This window comes from Melitaea cinxia, chromosome 13 (genome assembly GCF_905220565.1).
Source record: "Melitaea cinxia chromosome 13, ilMelCinx1.1, whole genome shotgun sequence".
Lineage (NCBI taxonomy): Eukaryota > Metazoa > Arthropoda > Insecta > Lepidoptera > Nymphalidae > Melitaea > Melitaea cinxia.
The window spans coordinates 7,847,379-7,873,342 of NC_059406.1; the positions used below are offsets into that span (position 1 = coordinate 7,847,379).

At 34.6% G+C, this 25,964-nt stretch overlaps 1 protein-coding gene across 1 annotated transcript in view; it reads left to right on the forward strand.

Moving 5' to 3' along the window:
- LOC123659071 overlaps window positions 1-22,333 on the forward strand; it is a 76,234-nt gene extending 53,901 nt beyond the window's left edge. Inside the window, exons 6-12 of the mRNA XM_045594339.1 lie at window positions 8,759-8,919; window positions 12,220-12,323; window positions 14,363-14,560; window positions 15,662-15,791; window positions 18,959-19,113; window positions 21,204-21,320; window positions 22,131-22,333. Of these exons, the coding sequence (XP_045450295.1) occupies window positions 8,759-8,919; window positions 12,220-12,323; window positions 14,363-14,560; window positions 15,662-15,791; window positions 18,959-19,113; window positions 21,204-21,320; window positions 22,131-22,235 (970 nt within the window). The 3' untranslated portion in view covers window positions 22,236-22,333. The remainder of the gene's footprint in view (window positions 1-8,758; window positions 8,920-12,219; window positions 12,324-14,362; window positions 14,561-15,661; window positions 15,792-18,958; window positions 19,114-21,203; window positions 21,321-22,130) is intronic.
- The last annotated feature ends 3,631 nt before the right edge of the window (window positions 22,334-25,964 follow it).

Sequence of the window (25,964 nt, forward strand, 5' to 3'; positions counted from 1 at the left end):
GTGTTCGCAGCGTAAACGTCGTTGATGTTGCGTGCCGCTTCTGCCACTTGGCTACCAGGACGGAACTCATACTCCATAATCACTCGAATTTTTAACATATCCATGATGACGAAAAACGTACAAACGCGATGTAAACAGAACGCTAACAATTAAACAAATGACTAATTATAAAAAAAGAATTCTATACTTTTAAAATAAAAATAATTTGAAATTCGAGTTCTTAGCAATTTTTTTTTAGTTGAGTAACCTCCTCCTTTTTGAAGTCGGTTAAAAACTAACTTGTAAATAATTATGTTTGTTCGCAAATGAAAAAAAAACGATTTCAATAACGTCGACAATACGACGTAAGTAGACGAAAAAAATTAACAAACGCACTAGTCATCACCACGATTTTTAAGGGTTTTCTCTGGGATTCCATCATCAGATCCTGGTTTCCTTATCATGGTACCACACTTGGGATATCTCCTTTCCAACAAAAAAAGAATTATCAAAACCGGTTCATAAACGACGAAGTTATCTCCGAACATACATAATATATATATAATTCGATGCCTAACAGCCAAAAAGGGTTAAGCGACATTTTTTGAGAAACTGAGTTATATATATAGTTTATATATATAGTTGTATTCGATTCTAACTATATATATATAACTCAGTTTCTCAAAAAATGTCGCTTAACCCTTTTTGGCTGTTAGGCATCGATATATATATATATATATATATATATATATATATATATATATATATATATATATATATACATACACGGTCGAATTGAGTAACCTCCCCTTTTTTTGAAGTCGGTTAAAGAACACTAAATTCTTGAGTAAGAAAAATGGAATCTGACATATGATGAGTTAAAGTTGCGTTAATTATTAAAATTAATTATTTATCACAACTCAGACTATTCGAGAAATCTTAAAAAGATAAAGGAAAATACAAGGTCTTCAAACAATTTTTTTTAATTTTTTTTTCAAAAATTTTTTTCTTGTTTTTTTTTTTTATAACAGTATGCGTAAAAATTATGTTTAAAATGTACCATTATTTTTACTACTATAATTCTTATTAATATTAAATAATTGTTAGGCAATTTCGGTATAAGTTAAAGTTTTTACCTGTATTGTAAATTATAGATAAACGTAGTTACTAATTACTTACGTCTACTTACTTACCTATAAAAACAAAAACAGGATATATAGATTTGAATAATCTCTAGTAACAACTCTCTAGTCTAGTCTCTAGTAAACACCATACTTGAATTTAAATATTACTTTTACTTACTTTAAAAACAACCGTAATACAGAGCTGTATGTACACGGTATTTTTAAATGACATCTTCAAACTGGTTTTTGCGGGCTTTTTATTGTGAAGCCTTAGATTATTGTTATTATACTGAATCTCATTCTCATCTTATGTTGTTTTTAAACACATAATTATATTAATTTGTTGCTTCCTGTTGTTTGTAAGGGAAATTTATCTTAATATATATAAATCTCGTGTCACAATGTTTGTCCTCAATGGACTCCTAAACTACTTAACCGATTTTAGTCAAATTTGCACACCGTGTGCAGTTTGATCCAACTTAAAAGATAGGCTATATTTTATTTTGATATATTATGTTATTATTATATTTCAGAAAAAAATAAGGTGATACGAAGTTCGCCAGGTCAGCTAGTTTTATTATAAAAGTTTCAAAGTTGACAAGATATTGAATGTATGTTTAATTTAATGAAACAATTAGCCAATAATGCATGCAGCATAAGAAAAAACTGAGTTTGGCTTTAGAATTGCATACGGGAAAAGAATTACATTACATTTTAATTTAAGTGGGGTCCAACATATTCTTCAGATATCGTAAATCATTTTATCGCAATGTTTCATTTGTGATAAATTTTAGATAAAATTACTTTGCGCAATGACACAGACAATGACGATAGTAAAGATAAGTTATAGTAACGACGCTTTACAAAACCACGAAATAGAAATTTCTTATTTCGTGTACAAAACCGATGACAGCCGATATTTTTATTTTGGTATTTAATAAATTAAATTTATGAGTTTTTCACGTCAAACATTCTAAATTACTTATTTTTTTTTTCTTTACTGTTAAAAGAGGAAGTCTTCATATATGCATCTAAGTACCAATCTAAAATCTTGCAGAAAGACCGATTAACTAACGAATTTAGCGAAAATGAAGTCTCAAAATATAGACGAAAACTTAATATTCTTACGTCTTGAACTCGATAAATCGAGGAGATAGTGAAATAATTATTTTAGTATTTATTCTAATATACACTAAAGAAGTCTTTAACTTATGGCGCCATCTTTTGCCAAGTAGGTTGGTTACGTTGGAACGGTTACTATACCCGGGTATTTCATAAAACTACTCGATAACAGATGGCAATAGACAGAAGATTTCACTTGAATATAGGCCAAGTGAGATTTAGTCTGTCAGGTATTATGAATACATTTGAATTAATGTAAAATGATTTACGTTTGTTTTGATTTGTTACACTTGACGTTCCAACAAAAGGACAGAATATAAAAGATAGTCAGTTGTCAAATAGTTAGGTTGTTACTATCGATTTACCTGTTCAAGATTTATAAACAGGTCACAATAAAGGTGATGTGTTTGTTTTGTAATGAGATATCAGTTTGAAAATGATTCATAAAAAACATAACTTTTATATTTGTCATGGAAATTTTGTAACTCAATACGGCTGTTCCTATACTTTAGTTTAATTAATCTTAATTAGTGTGTAACAAAATAGGTAGCTCGTCACGTTGTAGCATGGACGGGGATCGTATCCTCGGAGCACCATTTTATAAATATGGCATCAGACGTCTGTTAGCAAATGCAAAGCAAAACGTTACAACAATTAGATTTAGTTAAATATTTTGACACTAAAATTCAGCATTAAGGCACTACAAACGAACATATTCAATCTTTCTCAAATAGTAGGACGGAAAATGGAATCGGAAAATATTGAGGTAGGAGACATCCCGGGAGGAAAGTGCCTTAAGCTTGTTTGCTAACCTAGTCGTATAAAAAAATGGAATATTATGAATTCTTGCTAATTTTTGAAATATTATGTCAATTATTATGGTTGATAGATAATAATGTTTGTAGTAGCAAAAGCATTTCTGCTGTATCTTGTCCTCAGCCGTACCCATTTGTTCAATCAACACAGATAATGTTGATGTTCCCGGCTCGCCCTCGATTCATACGATTAGGTAACGACAGCAAAACTATTTGAAAATTATTTTTTTAGTAATCACATTTCGATTCAGGAGCTATTCGAGGCGTCTGAGGATGCCAAAAGTTAAAGGATTTTTTTAAATAAATTTCTATTGTAGAAACCTAAATGATTTCACTGATATAAAGTATTTTAATACTTAGTACCTCAAACACCCGTTTTATTAAAACCTGTTTGTAATGGTTATTTTTAAAATAACATTACACACTATTAAGTCATATATAATAATAGATATTATAGGTTTTTTATGATATTTCAATGAGAATAGTGTTGAACAATTTCTGTTTTTTCTGTTAAGTCATTACTTAGTATCTTAAATACTTTAAACTCTGTAATGATATTTGAATCCGCATTTAATAAAAGTCTGTTGGCAAAACGACATTTTTACATTACAATACAAACATACAAAGAAAAAACCTTAGACACGCTTTATAATATACAATCAATGTTTTACAATTAGATATTTAATAGCCGGTATCCATGTGGTATTCATTAAACCGTGTCTCGATTTTAATCGTCATTGTTCTTTCTCACAGTACACCTTGTTTATAAGCGACAACTCTTTATTTCGCTACAAACATCGCTGTCGCATGTACCGTATTGCATCTTGCAGTCTGAATTTGCCTAACGATCGTGTCGTACCGTTGTCGCGTTGTTGAGCTTAAACAGAACGAAGGTGAATCCCATAGTTGGTTTAACTCTATCAAGTCTTTCACCAATCGTAAGATTTTCTTCGCTATCTATATTGTTTTAAGTCCGCGGCATCTCTGGTATCGCGTGGACTGGCCTCAAGCCGCCGAGGCGTTGTAAGTTCGATGAACCCGTTTCCGGAAACACCGTCATCGTCACGTTAAAGTTTTACATTTTTATAGAATTTAGTTCCGTCAATCAATAAATAAAATTATTAGCATTTAATTTCGCTTCGGTTAGGTTAGACCTTCGCTATCTTATCGTTTGCGGCGATAAATTACAGCGTATTCGATACACAATCAATACGTGTTATATATAAGCATTCTATCAACAGTTGTTCTCGCTAGCGCGTCCGGAACGCTGGTTCTCTCCGAAGTTAGTGTTTTCATACATAATATTATCGAGCCTAGTTTAGTTTCATTAAAAAAAATTAGAAGTACCGGTTAGTTCGTCATCGTGATGTGACGGAATAATTACGAGTGAATTGGAATCTGCGACCTCGTGGACGTGTTTTCTGTTTTATGTTAAACGTCAACTGTAAAATGGTTTATAGTTTCGATACGTTTGCCTTCTACTCGTATCATTTTCTATTTAAACAAGTGATGTTGCCGTAATGTGTACTTGTGATGTTTCGGAATATTCAAAAGTTTGTTTTATTAATCTTATCAGTGAAGATAGATGGGGGTCAACTGCTTTATTCGCGTACGTTGCTACTAGATTAGGTATCGCTGGTTTGTCTTCTTTCATATGTAAAATGTTAAATTGCCTAAAATTGTGTGATAGCTTCAACGAGTATCGTATTGTTTTAAAGGAAGATTTGTAGTAAAGAAATGACAGTGTATCGCGTTTTAGCTTCAGGTGTTTTGACCTTCAATCGTACGAGATTAAAGAAGAAATATTTGTTTAAATTGGCGAAAGCTTAGTGAGTGGTTTGCATCTCTGATCGATAATGTGAAGCAGAACAATGGTGGATAATGCTTCTTTCGAGTATTCAGATGAGTCGAGTGGTGAGGGAAGCTGTAGGAATCAGTCTAATTATGGGTGAGACTTGCAATTATTTACTATATTCGTTTTGTGTACACGCCATATATCGCTATAAATTAAATGCTCAGTTAAATATTTTTTGTTTTTCCTCAAAAGGAACCGAATCTTAATTCAACCTTGCAGTTGTTGGTTGCAGATCATTTTTTTTTTGTCAAGATACGATTTAAAAGTGCAAAGCAAATAAATAAAAATGTATGAATGTTGAATACAGTTGTTGTAGAGAATACATTGCTTTCATATCCGATTTAATTTATTAATAATAATGTGATCGATATTTGTTTTTAGTTTCTGGCCGTGTGTAACGTGTAATATTATTTCTTCTGAACGTATTGTACATAATAAAATGGGCAATATGTTATTCAGACGTGTTGAACGTATTTATGAATCAGTAAAATAGAAATAAGGTTATGTAAAAATTTCCATATCTAGCAAATGTTAAGCGGCATAACAGTGCTTCTATGTCTTATTAAAATGCATTAACTTACGTGCGTCTCACGTCTTGCCGTCAGAGATGTTTTATTTATTTAGATCGGCAGTGCCCTTGTCTTTTCTCCTTAACATTAAGGCTTATATTAGCTTAGCCGCCTCCTGTTTTCGAATCGGGATATCAATTCTGTTCGAATGCATATAACCAGGGGTAAACACGGTTTTTGATCAGTTGATCTGATTGGGGTCTCGAAGACTAGTGTTTTGTGCTTCATAACGGAAATGGGTGTCTTCATCCAGAAAAAGTTTGTATACCGATCCATAAAGTTAGTGAATTTCATATGAAATTAATTTATATAATAGTTTATAGTATGTCACGTAACATATTATATATGTATTATAATTACAAATACGTCACATTTTTATCTTTATAACAAAATACGGAATAATCATTAATCATAAGATTCTGATTGAGTGATTCATAAAGTTGTTTCTGCAATGTTTTAGTTACTTACTCTGGAAAAATGTATGCTAGCGTTTGTGTCTACTAGAGTACCTACGATGGTATGTATATTAATCTAATATATAAAATTCTCGTGTCGCGGTGTTTGTAGTTAAACTCCTCCGAAACGGCTTGACCGATTGTCATGAAATTTTGTGTGCATATTGGGTAGGTCTGAGAATCGAACAACATCTATTTTTCACCCCCCCTAAATGTTAAGGGTAGTCCACCCCTAATTTTTTTTTAATTTTTAGATACATTATTTATTTTTTATTTTATTATGATTTGGCGTTAAAAATACATACAACCCTAAATTTTCACCCTTCTACCACCAACCCCTATTTTTAAATAGCGTTTAGCGGCAATACAACGTTTGCCGAGTCAGCTAGTATGTGTATATAAAAAAGTTGTAAAGAACTTAAAAAAATGTCACATGATCTCAGGTCCTCATGGAAAAGTAAGGCATTGTCTTCTTTTTAATCACCTAATTTTTAAAGATAATATATGATGTTTATTGTACTGCTGTACAGTAGAATACTCTACATATATTCTCACGGGTAGTAGATAATATTTTGTCTTAATGTTTTTTTTTGTATCAGTCAGTCAGTTAGTTGAGCTTATTACAGTCCACTGCTGGACATAGGCCTCCCCAAGTTCGCGCCAAACATCCCGGTTTTCCGCAATCCTCATCCAGCGTACACCGGCAATCTTATGTAGAGCGTCGGTTCAACGGGCCAGAGGATGTCCCACACTGCGTTTACCAAGACGCGGTCTCCACTCCATGACACTTTTTTTTGTATAGATCACGTCAATTACTGTATTGTACGTATTTTTTAGGAAATAAGAATGCATATAGAAAGCTACCCTTAGGAATTAGATATCTTAATAGCATTGCGGACTTTTCTCTTGACCTATAAAGATAAATAATTCCACCATGCATCGTTTGTTCGTCGACGATGAAAAGTCTAATGCGGCTGAACTTATTTCGACTTTATAAACAATTGTCTTACTTCAACCAATTTATACCATAACTTGAAAAATTATACTGTGTAATCTTTCTCATGAATCAATTTGTCTTGTGGTAAAAAGCGTAAAAATCCGTTCAGTAGTTTTTGAGTTTATCGGGAATAATCAAACAGACACGGCGAGGACTTTGTTGTATAATGTAGTGAAGTATAAAATACATCAGGCCAATAGAGCTATTTTCTACGAGGCCAGAAAAACGAAGATTTTCACAGTTGCCAATTCCACACTTACTAATAAGTATACAATAGTATAATTACTTTAATTCATGCGTATTTACCCAATTGGTACTCATTGGTTGATTGTGGCGTAATTTTTTCCTTTCAACGTCTATATAACGCTTCTTCATGTGTGTGTCACAAACGAAATATTAGCTTCGTATTAATTTATGGAAGTTGTTTTTTCAAAAAAACTCTTGTAAGAATATCTTCTCAAACAATTGTCTTATTACGTAACTTGTCTTTTCATCGCGATGTTTAAGAAATTGATTGATATTTGTCTAGGCGTGTGTCATCAACGGGACAGGATTTAACATACCTACTGTCTTCTTATACATACCTACTTCTTCGTATGTATTACTTTTTTGTAGTGTACAATAAAGACTATTTATTATTATTATTTATTATACCTACTGTCTGTATGTACTGTATCGTATGTTATGAACATTCAATAAATATTTTAATTATATTTGTTACGGTTCTATATGATGCAATAGGATGTAATAACGATAGAATATTTAATCGAACCAGTGTAGAAAAGTTAAAAATAGAGGTGGTTATTATTATTTGGATGATAATATCAAAATAATACCGTAAATACATCGATATTTTGGTAATTTCGGATGGAGATTACTGTTCACCGATCTTTGTTCACGGCTGATGTAGCGTGATTTTAATTACTTATAACTGTTTTTTGACAAATAGGCTTACTAACGCAAACCGGATTACCAAAGATGCGCGCGCCAAAACAAACAGCTAAACTGTTTAATTTTATAATATTATTAATGATTCTTGTAACACAGATAGATAAATAATTATGTGTTTATTATTCCATTATAAAATGTATGAAAAAGATCATCGCCTGTTCTTAAATTGTTCAGGAACTTAAAGATAAGTATGTACATAGTAACCTAAACAAGTGATGAACTTATACAAAACTTATTTCATTAGGGTTTGCTTAATTAGTAGATATTGAAGAAAAAAGATGGCGTTGTATACTAACACTATGATATAAATTAAGCATAGTCTTTTTATAGGCGTGCTAATATTTATTGTAAAAAAATTGAAGAAATTTTCTGCCTTCATACTCAATACGCTTCTTAGTTTTTAGTTTCTTCACATAATAAAAAAACAGCTTGTTTTGACAAGTGTAGTGTAGTTGTAGTCTGTACAACAAGCAATAGGTTTCTTCCGTAAAAGGATAACAAACACCCATTCATTCTGATAGCCATACGCATAAACTTGTTTTTATAGTATTAATAGGATGAATTATTAGCACAGCAGGTTAAAATTAAGACACATACAACAAACAAACACATAAAATATCTTTTCTACATACGACTAGGGTGGTAAACAATAAGCGGTCGCCGTAGCATATATACGCCTGTATCACCTTCCCCGGAGTTCTAGCTACTGCCTTAGCTTACTCACTACAATAACACTTCTTAAGAGCAGTATTATTTAACCGTGGTCTTATGTAGGGTTGAGGTATTTCCTCAGTGGGGTTGCTCCAGATTTTGAGCAGAACAATTTCTACTGTGCCCTACGAAATCGACCTAATTAGAATATGTAATTTTGAACTTAAATCTGTTTTGCAGACATGCCGTGAAGCCGCTATCGGGCTCGGCGCCGTCGGTCCGCGTGTCTGGTTTGGCGTCGGGAGATGAGGCCGAGCACGGCAAGCACCTGAGCAAGTCCCGGCAGAAGAAGTTCCAGAGGCACTTCCCGCAGGTCGGCCCGGAGGAACGAGTGCTCAATTGTAAGTGGATTGTAAATTTTTTGTGCTTGTATATATATATATATATATATATATATATATATATATGTATATTATAGGTTGTTGTAAGTCTGGTCAAACTTCATTAATAATTAAAAAAAAAAAAACTTAAGGTATTGTATGTAACTGTTTTTAAATGATGTAGATATTTATTAATTTATTAAAGACAACCAACAGAAGATACAATATAAATGTATTAATACATAATAGTTAGGTAAAAAATGATTATTGTACTTCTTTATTGACACATAATTGTGTTTGCTCGCAAACGAAAAAAAAACCGACTTCAATTACATCGACGAGTAATACAACGTATATCGACGAAAAAATAGTCAAGTAACTACGCGTTATCAAAGATTACTCAAAAAGTAGTTATCAAATCTCGATAAAATTTATATGTGACCACATGATAAACATCAGCTTTCGATTAAATCAAAAACTATTAAAATCGGTATACCCAGTAAAAAGTTATTACGGATTTTCGAGAGTTCCCCTCGATTTCTCTGGGATCCCATCATCAGATCCTGGTTTCCTTATCATGGTACCAAACTAGGGATATCCTCTTTCCAACAAAAAAAGAATTATCAAAATTGGTACATCCAGTAGAAAGTTATGCGGTATAATACAACGTAGGTCGACGAAAAAAGCGTCAAGTAAAAACACATTATTAGATATAACTCGAAAAGTAGTTGTTAAATCTCAAATAAATTTAAATGGGACCAATTGGCACACACCACCTTTCGATTAAAACAAAATTTGTCGAAATAGGTCTACCCGGTCAAAAGTTCTGATGTAACATACATAAAAAAAAACAGTCAAATTGAGAACCTCCTCCTTTTTTGGAAGTCGGTTAAAAAAAATAACGCTTAGTGTTAAGGCACTATAGTAAGGCAGTTTTAATCGGATCTGTTGATCCAGAAATTATTGCACTCATGCGTGTTAACGCAAACTTCCTAATTGAACTTGATTTTAATATTTTGAAACAAAGTAACGATCATAATAGTACGGTCTGCAAAATACTGCAAAAGTTATGCACCGACCTAATACTATAATTGCTATCAAGGGCGTAGCTGCCGTATCAATTATTACGGGACTCACGACCAAACGGGACCTCTTTCAAGTGTTATGTTAGATCGAACTATTGTAAAATATTGACGAAACCCAAATGCAATTCTTAATTTAAGTAAGATATGAATAAATACTAACATTTTTTTGTTGTATACTAACTTCAAAGAGAGGGTAATTTGACAACCATTAATTTAATTGATTATTGAAAACTGCAAACATTTTTGTTTTTATAGTACCCAGACTGTCGCAAAAGATATCGATGTCACAATTTTCTTAAAGCTCATTGTAGTTCCTCATCATTGAGCAATGGGGTGAGTTTAAGCTGTAGAATATTTTTTAGTATCAACATTGAAGGGCTTTAAATTACAAACTCGTACTGACAGCCTAGGCACAATAAAAAAAAAAAAACTTATGATAGAAAAGACGGACACTCAGTTTTGGTATTTATAAGGTTATGTAAAAAGGTTATGAAGAGTTGCTTTTTTCATTTTTACAATGACAAAAAACTTCGAGTCGTTTGATGAACAATAATATATAATTATGATTTGTGCACAACAATATATACAAAAGGTCATAATGAGAGCTCATTTTGGGCTAACAAATATTGATATAGTATTGCATTCTTGTTTCTTTGTATTTTAATAACATATTTTCTTGTTGGTAATATCTTGTTGTACCTATACTTGTTTGTATTTTGTATATAATTTTGTTTACCTTTCATTATATGATACATATTACTTATATAATAATTATGTAACGTGTGAAATGTTGATCTAGTATCTAAAAAAACAAAAAAAAATGTGTTTGTAGTCAAACGAAAAAAAAAAACCGACCCTAATTACAACGACAAGCAATATAACGCAGTACAAGTAGACGAAAAATTAGTCAAGTAAATATGCGTGTTATTTAAGATTAGTCAAAGAGTACTAATCAGATCTCGATCAAATTTAATTGAGACCGCAAGATAAGCACCACCTTTTGATTGAAAAACGAATCATCGAAATCGGTCCACCCAGTCAAAAGTTCTGAAGTAACATATATTTAAAAAAAAAATATTCGATATCAGAACCTCCTCTTTTTTTGGCAGCCGGTTAAAAAATAATGATATTGAATCTCGAAGTTATCATGTTTGTGTTAACAATATATTTTATGTATAAACAGCGTCGACAAATATTTTATTAAGTTACCGTTATAGAGTTGAAAATTTTTCATTAAATTCGTAGTAGTCAGTAGTGAAAACGGAAAAATTATAGATACTTGTATGAAGTGAATAAAACAGGTTAATTTTTGTATTTTAGACTGATCGCAACCTGCTAATACTTTTTTTTTGCATTATGCTTACAAAATCCCAGAAAAAAAAAACGAATCTCAAAATATAGTCGTAAGATATAATATGTAACCGCCAATATTATAACACGGACAATTATGTGCGAATAATGGAGGAAACTTTTTTAATAGTTCGTGGCTTTTAAATATATGTATAGAGTATGTAACAATAAATTATTCATATCATTCAAACAAAAAATAAATAGGTCAACGATTCATTTTGTATGATAATGTAATCGTATTAAATTCTTCATTCGCTACCAAAAAACGGACGTTCATTGACTTTCATATTTCGATAGATCAGAAGATTTGATTATCACTGTGCCGTTGGTCCAATATTATAATTTTATTGTTTCAACTTCTGACGTAACACCTATCTTGCATTACCTACCTTCATTGATTGTAGAATTATTTTTTTCAAATAAAATTTGAATTCTCATTGCAAAAATTAATGTAGATTTTGTTTTAAATTATAATGCAGAATTACTTTAATAAGTCTTACAAGGATGTGAAAAATTACTTAATTATTTATTGTTGGAAAATGGAATGTTAGATTTCTTGCTGACATTTCTTCTATATTTTTTTTACGTAGAATTAAAATTCTATACTTTAATATGTAATGTTGTCAAAAGGAAAAAGCTGCACTCGGTAACATAGCATGGTAAATATATAAATATTTATGCTAAATAAGTAGCTTATATAAAAGTAATGTATTATTATCATTTTTTTATGAAGCGCAAATTGGTTTGATGTTTTTTTGTTCCAATTTGATAAATATATATACATAATCTAAAAATTAAAGATATTGTATTACAATGTAGTCGATTTGTTTATATAACACATTACATTCATATCTCAACTTGTTTATATATTTTTGATAAATTTCAGATTATTCGTGCGCCCTGGTCGGCGATCTGTTGCTACAAGGGCATCTGTATATAACGAAGAACTATTTTGCGTTCTATTCAAACGTCTTTGGGTATGTGACCAAGGTAAGCTGGACAACATTTCAGTAAGTTCTACATGTATTACGCAATCAAAATTTATATAGATATAAACGTTGATTGCGTGCATAGTAATTTTTTTTTCAAGTGCATATAGTTATTTACACTATACTTAAACCTAAACAAACGATAAAATCGTTTGTCTGTCTGTCTTTTTTATTTGTCCGCGCTAACCTCAAGAACGTTAAGTTTTCAACGTATATATGATATTTGCACGTATTTTTACTGTAATATAGAAAAGGTTGCGAAGCAACTTATAGGCTAGTTTGACATATAGGCTACTTCGGCCGGAATTCCCGCGAAATCGGTATTGACGTGGAAAAACCGCGTTTACCGCTCATGAGTACCTGCTTACTGTGCTGATAGATACGAAATAACCAAACATTTTTCTATTAAATTTTGGAGAAAAATTCATATCGAAAAATCTAGACGTGACAGAAAAAATCGGCCATCGGGAACAGGTTCAGCACCAAAATCTTAATATTTATGAAATAATTTTGAAGATGTTGTTGCATATACCAGTGTAATTTAATTAAGCACACAAATTGTCAAAAAATAAATATAATTGAACTTGGCAGAATAAGATAAGTACGTTTAATACTACTGAAAACAAAATCATCTCTATAAAAGTTGTTCAACCTTTTATTTGTTTTATTATTCTTATTACTGCATAACAAGTTGATGATTCTATCAATTCATAGAAATCAAGGTGAACGAGATTCTTTGTAACTATTAATAATGTGTGTGCCTTTATTTACTAATACACTGGAACATCAGACGTTCTATTTCAGTAAATACTTAATCCAATATAAATGATGTAGGTCAAGCTGAACACATGGTTGCTAAATTAACGATCACACTAATAATTCTAAGAACTCGTTGTGATTTAATATTTGTCGCAATGATTCAGATTTCTCACTCAGACATATACAAGTTACAATGAAAACTCCCATTTCTTATTCGTCTCATAATGCCTTTTTTATTTACTGAATTTGAGGAACAACTATACGAATATACCGTTTTTATATTTAGTCAATAATATATTTATTTTGACTGTGTGGCTACGGCAATAATTAATATAGCCATCCCCTCACTGGTTGTCGTAAGAGGCGACTAAGGGATAACACAGTTCCACTACCAACTTGGAACTTATAAAGCCGACCGATGGTGGGATGACCAAGCAACTGCTGGCTTTGAAATACACAGACCGAAGACGGGCAGCAGCGTCTTCGGTTCGACAAAGTCAGCCCTGCGGTCACCCACTCGCCTGCCCAGCGTGGTGATGTTGACCACATGAGTTCACGCTATTTTTTGGCGCGAACTTGTGGAAACCTTTATCCAACAGTGGACTGCGATAGGCTGAAGTGATTAATGTATTTATTTTATAAAATAAATACAATATTGATTATTTATGTATAGTTTATTTGTGAGTATTTCAAAGAAGGTGTCCTTAACCTTAAGACTTATATTTATATTACACAACTGATTTACTCGTAACACTTTAAAGGTCAGTAAAATAACCACGCCAGTTATTGCTTTACACTAGTATAAACGCGATGTTTAATAACTGGTATTTTTAAAGAAAGAAATAAAATTGTTTAGTTTGATTACATCTGTTATGTTTCACATTCAACACAATTATGTATTATTGCTATCCGTTTAGTTAAACCTAGAAATAGTTTACCTGTATCGATTTTTTGTGGTTACTTGCTATATGTTGTTTATTGTAGTTTTTTAAACTATACGGCCTGTCGTATCTTATAAAAACCTTACGTTATTTTAACTAATCTGGGGTAAGATTGACATCTTAAATCTCATCTTAATCAAATTTTATATATTATAAAAAATAATATTTTCAATAGTTTTCGAAGTTTTGTTTAAAAATGTTTTTGCCACTAAAACTCCTTAAAAAAAACTATACTATTATAGTGGTACGTAACCTTTTTAAAGTAAGTTTGCTAGCAAAAATATCAGTCAACTACAATATAAGTATAAAAATAATAATTGATAATTCTAATTGGTTACAGCTGCTAATCCCAACGACGTCCGTCCTTCGCATAACCAAAGAGAAGGTGGCTCGTATAATACCAAACGCGGTCGGTGTCTGCACGCGCGACGAGCGTCATGTATTCGGCTCGTTGTTGTCGCGCGACTCCACCTATAAACTTATGATGAATGTTTGGAAATCGGCAAAAGTTCCTGAATTGACTGTGCCTAAGCCCGAAGTAAGTATTACTATCAACAATGTATGTTAAGAATAATGTTGGTCACAAAAGTTTACCTAGTGGGATTCCTGTCTTATTTTGGTAATATTATGAGTGTGTTGTGAGTAGTGTTAAAGTATAGACTTAATAACAGCTTTTTGTTTACGATTTTATAATATACTGCAGATATTAATCAGCGATAATACAAAAGAGAACATTAATAAAGTTGAGACAAACATTTAACATTTGCGGTTGACGTAAATCGTAACGTAACTTTGCATAAAAATTAACAAAAAGTATAAGTCGTAACACGAGTATGTTAAAAAAATGTTGACGACTTTTGGTCATTAGTTTTTTCAAGGGAAATTCCTATTGCGTATTAACTCATAAGATATTCCGAGATTATTTTTAAATGCCAATTTTTGTGTTGCTTTAAGCTTAATAATATTAAAAGTAAATAACATTGATAAGGCCTTGCAGTAGCATCAGATTATTTTATAAAAATCACATACAATGCTAATAATCGAATATACTTAAGAGTTGTAGCGTATTAACAAGGTTATTTTTTTAATTTAGCTGTTAATTATGATTAAGTAGCGTGAATAATTTTTTAAGTCTTGGTCAAGGTTGGGATTTAACATTAAATTTAAATTATGTTTTTTAATAAAGTGAACTTTATAACTAAAATTGAAAGTAAAACAGAACAATGTACTTATATTTAAAGTGTTAAGGCTTATAGGTATGTACGTTTATTCTTAAATATAACTTTTTCAAAGTAATCATACAAGATGGTAAAATATATTTTGGTAATTGATGTTTTATTTCAGTTTAACTTATACTAAATTAAAAACTGTATATTTTTACGTTTAGTAATCTTATTAAAGATTTTAAAGATACGACTGTCAATGACCAGCCGCAAAATTTTTACAATTCAAAGTTTCATTTATGAAATTTTAAATCAGGTATAATACCTGATTTAAAAATAAAACAGACTTTTTAGTTGATTGGTAACTAGCGTCTTCTTTTGGAGAAAACAAATTGCTGTTGAGAGAAAACTTATTGCGATTGGCAACAATAAGAAGGATTAAATGTTATAAAATGTAATCTGTTTTGTGTTTAAAGGAGCTCCGAACATCAGAAATAGAAGCGTCCGAATATTCACCAGAAGACGACAGTAGTTCGGGGGGAGCAGATACAATAGATGCACCAACAGTACCGGTCAGACCTGAACCCGAAGCTATAATTGCAGCTGGTATGATTTCCTAAACTAATGCATGAGTGTTATTTTTACATCTAGAACTTTATCTGAACCTTTTCTCATTCTTGAGATGTGTTGTATTGATAGTTAGGGTAGGGTCTTCAATGTGCTTCTAATGCTCCTGGTATTGCAAGTGATTAATAATAATAATAAAAGCCTTATATTATTTCTTACAAGAATAAAAAGAAAAAAAACAAAGATATAATTCAAACTTAATCCTAAAATATAATACATGTTAGTTTGTAAGAACCCTTCCGCGGGTAAAGGTCTCTCTAGAAATTCCAGCTTTCCCTGTCTTGAGCCGTTTGCAACCATCCTGGGCCCGCTACTTATGTAATGTCATCAGTCCATCTAGTGAGCAGTTTTCCTCTGTGTCGTTTGTCACTTGGGCCTCCGCCGTGTCACCCTTAGGGTCCAACGCTCATCTGACAATCTTGCCACATGCCCCGCCCATTTCCATTTTTGCTTTAGAGCATGTTCTAGTGCATCGGTAGCTCTGGTTATGCTTCTTATCTCAGTGTGTCTTATCTTGTCAATTTTTCTGATCTTGAGCATGCAGCGTTCTAGGCCACGTTGACAAGTTCTAATTTTTCTTTTAGTTTTGTCTGTGTATTTCCAAGTTGCCTGCCAGGCATACGTTAGACACGGTATAAGACAGCTCGACATGATTTTAGTTTTAAGTTCGACTGACATATTACTTTTGAAAATTTCGTTTAAGCTCCAGTATTTGTTCCGTGTATGCTGAATTCGCCTTTCAATTTCTGAGTAGTTATTGTCCTTATCGAAGCTTATTTGTTTACCATACCATACCATTTATACAATAATACTACCATTACCTATTACATATTAATAATACCATTTGTACATACCATACCATTTATACATATTTACTCGTGTAATTTAATTGTTCACTATCAACAAATATTGTCTTTTCGGTGGCGTTCGTCATTATCATTGTTTTGGATAGGTTCATCTGCAATCCTACCTTTTTGCTAGCTGAATTTAGTGCTTGTATCATGTGTTGCAATTGCGAACTTGATTCCGACAGGAGCACAAGGTCATCAGTAAATCGGGGGTGGCTTAGGTATTTACCCTCAATGTTACCACTGGTATTCCAGTCCAGTTTTCTTATAATTGACTCAAGGATGGCAAATAACACCATCGAAGAGATCGGGCCACCTTGTCTCACTCCTCTTTTGATGGGAAAACTTGGGCTGACTCTTTCCAGTTTGATTCTACCCATATTGTAGTTATATATGCTTTTTATTACCTGTATGTACCCCTTCGCCACCCCCTGCTTTATTAGTGCTTTCCAGATGCTCGAATGCGAAACGATATCAAAGGCTTTTTTTGTAGTCGATGTAGGCGTGATGATGATTATGTGATGATACAGAGTTCGTCGTTTTTCTTGGTATTTTTCTATCACTAATTCCAGAGTGTGAATGTGGTATACAGTCGAAAAACTCTTCCTAAATCCCGCTTGCCCTATGGCTTGTTCAGCTTCCAATGTGATACTTATTCTTTGGTTTATTAGAGAGGAGAAAAGTTTGTATATACATGGTAGCAAGCTTATTGGCCTGTAGTTCACAACATCGCGTGTGTCGCCCTTTTTATAAATAAGTATGATATCCGACTGTGACCACTGAGTCACTCACACAAGGTCTAGGGCTTTATACAGGTTTGCATAAAATATTTCTATTTCTTCTTCTTTTGCTGCTTCTGTGGGCGCGTAGACCTGTATTAATGAGATTTTTTTTACTTTGTATATTAAAGTTTAGCAGTGCAGCCCTATTAGAAATTCCTGTGAAACTTTCAATAAATTTCCTCAGGTGTAAGTTTATTAAAAAGCCAACTCCATATTGTCCTTGATATAATTATCATATTCTTCAATTTTTGTGCCCAGTCGATGTGTTTCTGATAATCCAATTATATCATAATTTATATTTTTCAGTGCCTCTGACAGTTCCAGAAGTCGTTCGTAAGTAGACAAGGTTCTGACATTGTATGTTATAATGTATAGTTTGTTTGCTGCTTTATTAATAAGTTCTTCTGATTGTGAATTTTGTACATTTACATTTATTGTTTTCCTTGGAGGGTTAAGGTCATTATCTCCCACAGTGACCATTCAGGTTGGGAAATGTTTATTGTTATTCGTTTGTGCTAGTTCTTTTATACAGTATGTTCGGGAGGGGGGCCTTAATTGTTATAGGTTATTATCTCTGCTATCGGCGTCCTGCTCTGGTGTTGTGTTACTGGCCTTTTTATTAATTAGGAAATTTAACATGCTTGGTTTCGGGACTCCTTCTGAGACACTGTGCGATCTTCTTACTGAAGCAGATGTTTTAATAGTTCTGTTCTTTTTATTGGCATGTGTGCTAGTGTCACTTTGAATTTGGGAGTCGTTTGTTGGAAATGTGTGGAGTTGCCTTTCGTGATTAGGCTTTAATATGATCAGTTTGCAAGTGTCTATAAGTGCATAAATACATATAAATGTTTATTAATCTATCATGTCAATATATAACAATCTATAACTATACAAATAAAATTGAAGTGTCTGTTTGTAATATTAAAATAACCGTTTGAAATGAGACTATCCGCGAGAGACCGAAAGAAACCGACACAGTCCTAAGAATTAACAAGTTGAAGTGGCAGTGGCCCGGTCACTTTTGTCGTAGGACCGATGGGCGCTGGAGTAGACATATCCTGGAGTGTAGACCGCGTGTTGGCAAATGCAGTGTGGGACGCCCTTCGGCAAGCTGGACCGATGATCTACGTAAGATTGCCGGTGGTCGCTGGATAAGGATTGCGGAAAATGTCCTATGTCCAGCAGTGAACTTCGATAGACAGAAGTGTGTTCTGTAAGGTTGAGGTACTTCCTCAAACGGGCTTTCGTGCTGTGCCCTAAGATTGATATGTTATACAAAAATTTATTTCGGTTTGTGTGTCTGTTCTTGTAAGTCTCCACATAAATCTGTCGGTTCCGGTTGATGTCAAAGGTACCTGATAGCGATCGTCCCTTATGGTAGGGAGTATATCCAATCCGTAGTGAACAGGCTGGAGGATTAAGTTCCGATCCTTCTCCTATACGGAGAAAAAGGCCTATGTCCAGCAGTGGAATGTTACAGGTTGACCCGATCAATCAATCATAACGTTGCTCGCAGCGGGCGCGGCGGTGATCCAGCCGGCGCTGCTGACGGGCGCGGCGCCGCCTCGCCGCTCCGCGCGCGCAGTACCGCTACTGCTGCTGCTGGGCGCGCTGCTCGCCTGCTCCGCGCTCTACCTCGCCGTCCGCCTCTACCGCGCGCCCGCGCACCACGTGAGCACCACCTCCACTTACTATTATATCGCGCACTACCGCTACTGCTGCTGCTGGGCGCGCTGCTCGCCTGCTCCGCGCTCTACCTCGCCGTCCGCCTCTACCGCGCGCCCGCGCACCACGTGAGCACCACCTCCACTTACTATTATATCGCGCACTACCGCTACTGCTGCTGCTGGGCGCGCTGCTCGCCTGCTCCGCGCTCTACCTCGCCGTCCGCCTCTACCGCGCGCCCGCGCACCACGTGAGCACCACCTCCACTTACTATTATATCGCGCACTACCGCTACTGCTGCTGCTGGGCGCGCTGCTCGCCTGCTCCGCGCTCTACCTCGCCGTCCGCCTCTACCGCGCGCCCGCGCACCACGTGAGCACCACCTCCACTTACTATTATATCGCGCACTACCGCTACTGCTGCTGCTGGGCGCGCTGCTCGCCTGCTCCGCGCTCTACCTCGCCGTCCGCCTCTACCGCGCGCCCGCGAACCACGTGAGCACCACCTCCACTTACTATTATATCGCGCACTACCGCTACTGCTGCTGCTGGGCGCGCTGCTCGCCTGCTCCGCGCTCTACCTCGCCGTCCGCCTCTACCGCGCGCCCGCGAACCACGTGAGCACCACCTCCACTTACTATTATATCGCGCACTACCGCTACTGCTGCTGCTGGGCGCGCTGCTCGCCTGCTCCGCGCTCTACCTCGCCGTCCGCCTCTACCGCGCGCCCGCGCACCACGTGAGCACCACCTCCACTTACTATTATATCGCGCACTACCGCTACTGCTGCTGCTGGGCGCGCTGCTCGCCTGCTCCGCGCTCTACCTCGCCATCCGCCTCTACCGCGCGCCCGCGCACCACGTGAGCACCACCTCCACTTACTATTATATCGCGCACTATCGCTACTGCTGCTGCTGGGCGCGCTGCTCGCCTGCTCCGCGCTCTACCTCGCCGTCCGCCTCTACCGCGCGCCCGCGAACCACGTGAGCACCACCTCCACTTACTATTATATCGCGCACTATCGCTACTGCTGCTGCTGGGCGCGCTGCTCGCCTGCTCCGCGCTCTACCTCGCCGTCCGCCTCTACCGCGCGCCCGCGAACCACGTGAGCACCACCTCCACTTACTATTATATCGCGCACTATCGCTACTGCTGCTGCTGGGCGCGCTGCTCGCCTGCTCCGCGCTCTACCTCGCCGTCCGCCTCTACCGCGCGCCCGCGCACCACGTGAGCACTACCCCTCTATTTGCTCTACTCTAGATATCAGTAAGAATACTAAGTGCTCGGTGAGTGGGATCTGTTTGCGCATCTTGTACAGGTCGCAGACAGAAAATAATTGTGTTCAAAGCAAAACTAAAAATAATAATATATAGTATTGTATTTAGTACTCTTCAAACATCGTTATCGATAGCCAAAAAATGTTGAAGTAAAGTTGAAGGTCAGCGCTATCCGTGGCCATAACTACAAACATAACCCATCATTAATGATCTCACTATCACGTACGATTCTTTCTTTTATTTTGTGTTATTTTGAAACAAGGATATAAACGTAAAAAAAGGTAAAAGGAACCACGGGGACAGGGCTCTGACAGCTGATGCACAGGTGTTTCTAGTGTTTTCTAGTGTAGTGTACTACAATTTCATATTTATGTAAGCCATAATTTGTTAAATAATTTACGGTTGTATTTCATCATTATTACAGCCTATACAGTCCACTGCTGGACATAGGCCTCCACAAGTTTACGCCAAAAATAACGTGAACTCATGCGTTTTGTGCTGTGTGGCTACGGCACTAAAGAATTTAGCCGCCCCCTCTCATCCCGTGGGTGTCGTAAGAGGCGACTAAGGGATAACAAGGTTCCACAAACACCTTGGAACTTAAGAAGCCGACCGATGGCGGGATAACCATCCAACTGCTGGCTTTGAAATACACAGGGCGAAGACGGGCAGCAGCGTCTTCGGTGCGACAAAGCCAGTACTGCGGTCACCAACCCGCCTGCCCAGCGTGGTGACTATGGGCAAAACGCATTAATTCACGTTTCACGGTTGTATTTGAATGATGAAAATGAAGAATGATTGTAACTGCGCGGTGTTCCAGGAGGTGTCGGGCGAGGAGCTGTACTCGGAGCTGGTCCGCTGGCGCGCGCGCCTGCACGGCCGCGCCGCCGCCGAGCTGCACGCCTTCCTGTCCACCAACCTGCTGCTGCTGGCCAAGGTGCGCGCGTTACGGACTGATGAAATACACTGACTAAAGTCTGTTCAACGAGAAGAGATACCAAATGTAAACAGAGCCCGTCATTTTTTCGTAGCGACGACGGAACAAACAAAATGTAGTCTATCTCTTTCTACCTTGTTCGTTTGCTATCTGCTGCACGTCTCTCTGCAAGGTCGAACGATATTTTAACTGGCCTCGAAAACAATCGGACCGCGTACGACCCTTCGAATTTGTATTATTTATTTTTATTTCATTTCGTGTCCTGAAGCGCTCGGGTGATTTTCATATTTCGATAATTATTATTTAAGAAGTATCAAATCATAAATACATAATTATATTTAATTAATTATATTTAATTCAGTAATTACAAAATATAAATATATTATACATTTAAAAATTTTGTGTAATTAAAAAAAAAAGGTTACAAAACCCTGCACAGTTGAATGACCTCGTATTTGGTTTGTTTACATTTGGTATCTCGGCTCATTGAACGCACTTTAGTATTTTTCCATCTTCAGTCAGTCAGTCAATTCGGTCTATCGTAGTCCACTGGTGGACATAGACCTCCCCAAGTTCTCGCCAGACATCCCGGTTTTCCGCAATCCTCACCCAGCCGCCACCGGCAATCTTGCGTCGGACTAGCGGGTCATACTTGTTGTGTGTTGTAAAAAAAAAAAACATTTCCAGAATGCTCTCATACTAGAACGAAATTTCCAAAAACTTTAAACTTTTTTAAGAGGTTTTAATACCCATAGTCTATTGAGTATATTACTTTTCATGTGTGATTTATATTGTTTTCCCTTTTCGTAGGTCCGACAGTCACTAGAAGCGCTTTCGGGCGTAATATTAACGGATATGCCGCAGCCGGGCGGAGATGGGAACGTAGACGTACCCAACGAGACCGTATTCAGTTAGCGCGCCTGAAGGAACCTGAAGCTTGGGACAAGCTAATGGGCGAAGTGAATGAAGTCACCTGTAGTTACATAAGTAATAGGGGTGGGAAGAGACAAAAACCGTCATTGGAAAAAGTCCCTAGCACGTTTTTAAACATTACTTAAGCCTGCCTACCTCCTACCCTTTAGATAAGTATGTAGCTCCGCCAATCCAATGGTTACGCTAAGGAAGTGAAATTAGCAACAGAGGAACTGAGCCCAGTGAAGTGCTGTCAGGAACAGTGATACGTTAAGTTAGTGCATTTTAGTTCGTTGATTCTGTGATTATTTTCAGTTTCAAACGGTATTCTTTAAATCAAAATTAGTACCTGCTTTTAAATATGTAACGACGTAACGCAACGGCCTCCTCGGTTCTACCTTATTGTAGTTCACCTTTTGAATACTGTGATTATTTGTTGATTTAGAATTCTATATTCTATCATGTTAAGTGTAAAGTTAATTTAATGTGTATCCAAAGAAATTCTGGTTTTAAAATGTGATTTTGTATATAAGAGCAACGGCGAAACCAATTAAACGCCTATGAGGCGATGCTAGGTTTTATTGAATGTGTCAAACACGATAGTTTAAGGATAATTGGCCAATAGAAGCAATGTTACGAGTTAATATTGGTCTGGGAATCAGTCATGTGCGACTAATTGCCTAGTTATTATTATATCTCCGGAATTGAGTTTGAAATGTTGCTTGATATTACATTAAAACGTTAACTGAGTTGTAATTTAATTTATATTTCGTTTTCGTCAAAAAGAAATATATATTATATATTTTTGTTTATTAATTTATTAAAATTGAATTTATGTTTTTAAATTTTATTCTTAATGAATTATGTATATATAGAAAATTGTCTGTAAAATCTGAAAAAGCAACATTTTAATGTTTAACCAGAAGGCATTTAAAATTGAAATTATTTTACCAACAGGTGAAGGTGCTAGGTATTGAACATTCCTGAACAAATTAACTAATGCCGGAGTCTGTCTACTAAATTACTAGTATATTTAAAAATATGTAACCAAGTGTTTATTTATTAAACAAGGCCATATAATAGAGTTTTTAGTTAAATTTATTTTTGGCGTAGGACAATAATAATAAAGGCTCTCATTGAGAAGTAAAATCGAGATTTTCGAATTGAGAGATTAATTAAAACTAAATGGTTTGCCAATATAAAAAAAAATACAAAAAAAAAACGAATATTTCTTGCCAATACGTAATAACAATGTAGTTTCTATATTGTTACAAAGGAATAAATCATTATATGTAGCGCTGGTATTAGTACATTTATTTTTAAGTATCCTATTAAGATTTAATGAGCATTTTAGCATTTACTTATCCTTGAATATATTTACTCAATATCTGATTGCATCCTTTAATAAAAAATATGACAAGTTATATACCTTAAACATTATCAGTGTCATTACTTATTTATTTCTGTTCATGCTATAAAATTGTGGTAAGTTTGTTTCACCACAGTATAGTAGTAATTTTAATTTACACAATGCAACTGAATCGGGACCTAGTTTCTTCGTGTATAATGTATATATATATATGTATATATAGACCAGAGTCGATAATATTTGAGACAAAAAAAAAATTAAATCTTTGCCACTTAAGTTTTTTCGATATGACTTAAAAATTTTGCCGGAAATCGTGATAAACCGTTTTACCGTTATACTAAATACAAGTTTTTATACACCTTATTCTATGCATTATAAAAGTATCGAACACAACCTTACATTAAAATAACCTTAATTAAAAAAAAAAATCTTTTATTTTTTTATATTTGTTTTTCTAAATGGGTTTCATCCTGTTCAAATTATTTATTTTTTTACTTTTTACCATTCTTCGGCACTGGTCTAATATGCTATATGTAATTTATTATTCTAGTCTTTAGTAAAGCTCAACATATGTTTGGTACTATGAAACATGTACTTACTCATATAAAATGCTTCATTTTGTACAGTACGTGTTAACAACAATTTTGTTGTTATTAGGGAAATTTGCATGAATGATTCGTAATTAATTATATATTTTTTTTCATCGTAAGGACGGCGTAAAGGCTGTTTTAATAAAAAATCTAGAAGAATCCAAAGCATAAAAATTAATATCGTTTTATTTAGAAAATTTAATCAATGATACTTTGATGATATAGTTTGAAGATTCTTAACAACATTTTATTGTAACTAAAAATAAATAAAATAAAAACCTTGTAGCCATGCTATATATTCCAATAGTGACGGTTACTTGTTATTATTTAAAACGTTACCCGCGGTGCCAAAGTGTTTGTCACTTCATATCATTGAGGCATCTGACTTAATACGTATTTTACCGTGCTTTTTCTACGTAGGTCAGAAATATTTTTGCCAAAGACAATGCTAGATTAGAAAAGGTGTCACTTAGTTAGGATAGCAGTTTGTACAATATTCAGTGGTAGATAGGATTACATGGAATTTATATTTTCGGCTTAATGGGATGTTTTATCTGTAATAATTGAAATAATTTATAAGTAAAAAGTATTGTAATTTTAATGCTTTGGATAAGAATCCCGTCTGTCTAATCATTAACAATTGTAATTTTATGCATAAATTATTGTAATTAAATTAGGAAATTTATGGAGTGAATTTTTAAATTATTATGTTTTAGAAATTTAATTTCATGTTTGAAAGTTTTAAATTACGAGTAGTACTTTTATTTATTTTGTGCTACATATGTTTTTAACAATGTTACAGGCAGACGGTTGTTTAGTGCAATTTGTTCAAATTGGTGATTAATGTTTTCTCCTAGAAACTGTTAGGGTTTTGTTATGTGGTCATTTTTTATATATTATTGGAATTTGTTTGTTATTTTATGTAAATAATAGATAAAGGACTTTATTGAATATAAATAATTGTTTTATTAAGACCCTGCATATAGTGCTTAAGTTTTGTTAACCCTTTTACCGCTTGTGTCGGATTTATCCGACACAAAACCCTGTGTATTATATGTATATTCAATTTCTATACGTATATATATGTTTTAGCCTAAAATATATATTTTTTTTCAAAAGTTTATCTATTCAACCTTTTAATTACTTAGTGGTACAATTCAGATTTACTATATCAAGAAACAAAATAAAATACTATTTCAATTAAGGTAAATTTACTAATATTATCCCGGAGAAAGTCCGATCCGACAGTATTGATGAGACATAATGTTTGTTAGAATTTATAAGATATGGTATATTCAAAAACAAAAATATATTAAACACTAAGTTCACTAATAATCACAACCGTATGGAATTTTCTATTAGTGTTGCGCGTGTTTTTTGTGATATAGTAGTGTTAGTAAGCTGAAGATCAACTAGTCATATTTTGAATAAACGTCGGTTGCGCTAGCGCCGTCGCCGTGATAACACCTGCACACTTTATGATTAGTTCTTTGCTAGTGTATAGTAGTTGTCGATGATGTTATACGACGACGAAGAACTAATAAATATAGGTTTAAAGAACTTTATTTCTCATAAGAATTTAACATTCACTTAAAATGAGATATATTTCAGAAATTAAACAATGCTATTTGTAGTAGTGGCAATTCAACGGAGAGTGATATTGAATCGGTAGGTTATTTTTTTTCCATGTTCCAAGAAATAACAATCAAGACTGATTAAGTATGTTTAAAGACTGAGTAACGCATGTTTGAAGACTAATTTATGTGCGGTACT